This window comes from Marmota marmota, unplaced genomic scaffold, assembly GCF_001458135.2.
Source record: "Marmota marmota marmota unplaced genomic scaffold, marMar, whole genome shotgun sequence".
In the NCBI taxonomy this organism is placed as follows: Eukaryota; Metazoa; Chordata; class Mammalia; order Rodentia; family Sciuridae; genus Marmota; species Marmota marmota.
Genome location: NW_026009733.1, coordinates 442 through 3,262, shown reverse-complemented (window position 1 = coordinate 3,262; position 2,821 = coordinate 442). Strand labels below are relative to the sequence as shown.

Sequence of the window (2,821 nt, the reverse complement as noted above, 5' to 3'; positions counted from 1 at the left end):
TTTTTTTTAATTATCTTCTCAGTTTGTGTGAATTATCAACATTTTAACAATGGTTATCTCTGGGCAGAGAAAGAATTAGGGGTGTTTTGAATTTTCTTCTGTGAGCTCATCCTCATTTTATTAATTCCCTACAACATTTTAAAATATCCTTTTAAGACTAAATATTCTAATATTTGTTTTTTTTAAAAAAACTTCTTTAAAATCTCTCTCTCTCTTGCCAAGTATGGTGGCCAAGGCCTATAATCCTTCTTACTAGGGAGACTGAGGGGAGTATGACAGTATGACACATTTGAGGCCAGCCTATGGGGGCAATGTAGTGAGAGCCTGTCTCACAGTAAGAGGTTGGAGATGTAGCTCAGTGGTATAGTAGTTGCCTAGCAGGTGTTAGGTCCTGGGTTCAATCCCCAGTAATTCAAAAGATTCTCTCTCTCTCTCTCTCTCTCTCTCTCTCTCTCTCTCTCTCTCTGCTTTAACAAAAGATGGGAAAGTAAAATCAAGTTTGTAACCAATTGGTACATTTTTCCTACTTTTCCATAGTATCTGATTTCTGTATAGTGAAGATAAACTTATATTTAAAAACAAAATACATATTTTAAAGCACCTACTTGTATATAGGCATTTGAAAAGTTGTGCACTATACTGGCAATTACTTCCATACTTACTATTACTATTATTAAAATAACAAGGAAATCAATTTATATATACTTGCTTTAAATATGGACATTTACTCTCACAGATGAATTGATGATGACTTTGGGTTTTACCCCTTTCACTGTATTCCTTCTGCCACTGTAGGGTCCTTGGGCATGAAAAGATCAGAGATGCAGGGCAAGGGCAGTTCAGTCCCTTCTTTTGCAAGTACAGTGCCTACTCTAATGACAGGATTTTAAATTTTTTGGGGGGGAGGGGTACCTATTTTGTATTTTATTTAGAGATAGAGTCTACTGAGTTGCTTAGTGCCTCACCATTGCTGAGGCTGGCTTTGAACTCACCATCCTCCTGCCTCAGCCTCCTGAGCAGCTGGGATTATAGGCATGTGCCATGACAGTATTTTTTAACTTAGGTAAAATAATAAATTAAAAACTCCCAACAGCAAGAATCTTGCATTGATGCTGAGACAGATTTTTGGATAAACTGGGTCCTATAACTGCATTTTTCTGTGTTGCCTTTCCCAGAGGCCCATTACCAGAATGGTCCCAATTACGACAGGTGCGATGCGTGGTGCTGCCAGAAGCCCTCGCTGTGGAACTCTGTGCCTGTGGAAGAGAATGGGTGTGTGACGCATTCCCTGTTGCCTAGGCCCGCGTTCTGATTCAGACCCAACGCCCCCTCACTGGGCCTGGTCCTGAGTGCGCCCAGCCTCAGTTTCCCCACTTCCAGAAAGGAGGAGCCATGCTGTCCGGTTTCTGTTTCCTTTCCAGGCTCATCAGCCCTTCGCTACTGTCCCTGCGTAGCGCACGCTGTAGCATCACGATTCCACAGCTCTGGGCCGCGAGGCACTCCTGGGGTCCCCAATCAGTGAACCCCCGACTCCTGCTGGCCACAGTGGCCTCCTCTTGGGACCCCTCTGGGCCTTCTCTGGTACGCCAGAACTTTCACCGCGACTGCGAGGCTGCAGTAAACCGACAGATCAACCTTGAGCTCTATGCGTCCTATGTGTACTTGTCCATGGCCTATTACTTCTCCAGGGACGACGTGGCCTTATATAACTTCTCCAGGTATTTTCTTCACCAGTCTCGGGAAGAGAGAGATCATGCAGAGAAGCTGATGAGGTTTCAGAACCAGCGAGGAGGCCAGATCTACCTAAAGGACATCAAGAAGCCAGAAAAGGACAACTGGGAAAGTGGGCTGCATGCCCTGCAGAGTGCTCTAGTGTTGGAAAAGAATGTGAACGACTCATTGCTGGAATTGCACACCCTGGCCTCAGACAAAAGTGACCCCCATTTATGTGACTTTCTGGAAACCCACTACCTGAATGAGCAGGTGAAGTCTATCAAAGAACTAGCTGACCATGTACACAACTTGATTAAGATGGGGTCCAAGGATGCTGGCCTAGCAGAGTACCTTTTTGACAAACATACCCTTGGAAATGAAAAACAGAACTAAACCACAGGCTGCCTTTCCCACAGCCCAGTGTACCCAAGACCTAGAGTCAGCTGTCTCCTGCTTTCTTGCCTTTAAAATCACCTCCATCTTTACATGTTTCTCCGGTTATACTGTTGCTCCAATAAAGTGATTTGTAGAGAATATACTTAGCCCATGTTAACAATGGCTTTCTGCCAGCATCAAGATACTAATCTTTTCACAGCCTGAAAGATAGCCCAGGAGAATAGGGTGTGAAAAGGCCTGAAAAGAAAAGTACTGAAAGTGGGTGCAAACTATTGTTTTCCAGTTGCCAACTATTCTTCCTAACAATGAACCTACCCTAAAATTCCATGATTTTCAATTCAACAAGTGCCTATTATTTTCAAGATCTTATGCAGAAAGCTAAAGCAGGAAAATACATAAGATAAATATACAAGTAACTAAAAGACAAAGTTTTATATGTATATATATATGTGTGTGTATGTGTGTATGTGTTTGTGTGTGTGTGTATGTGTTTGTGTGTGTGTGTGTATATATATGTATATATACACACACACACACAAACACATACACACATATGTATTCTATGACAATGGTGTGTTTTTTCAGTGTTTTCCAAGGAATAGTAGTTTCTAGAAATGATTTTTTTAAAAAAAAAAAAGATTTTATAATCAAATAAATTTGGGATAAACTACATCCAGCACCAATCAGGCTGGCCTTGGAAAGTCAGACTGTG

The 2,821-nt window shown here is 42.0% G+C and overlaps 1 protein-coding gene across 1 annotated transcript; it reads left to right on the top strand.

Annotated features, from left to right (window-relative positions):
• Positions 1-1,392: 1,392 nt before the first annotated feature.
• Positions 1,393-2,437, top strand: Ftmt (ferritin mitochondrial). The gene has a single exon (XM_015476840.2). The coding sequence runs from the start codon at positions 1,393-1,395 to the stop codon at positions 2,104-2,106; it is 714 nt and encodes a 237-aa protein (XP_015332326.1). The 3' UTR covers positions 2,107-2,437.
• Positions 2,438-2,821: the final 384 nt, after the last annotated feature.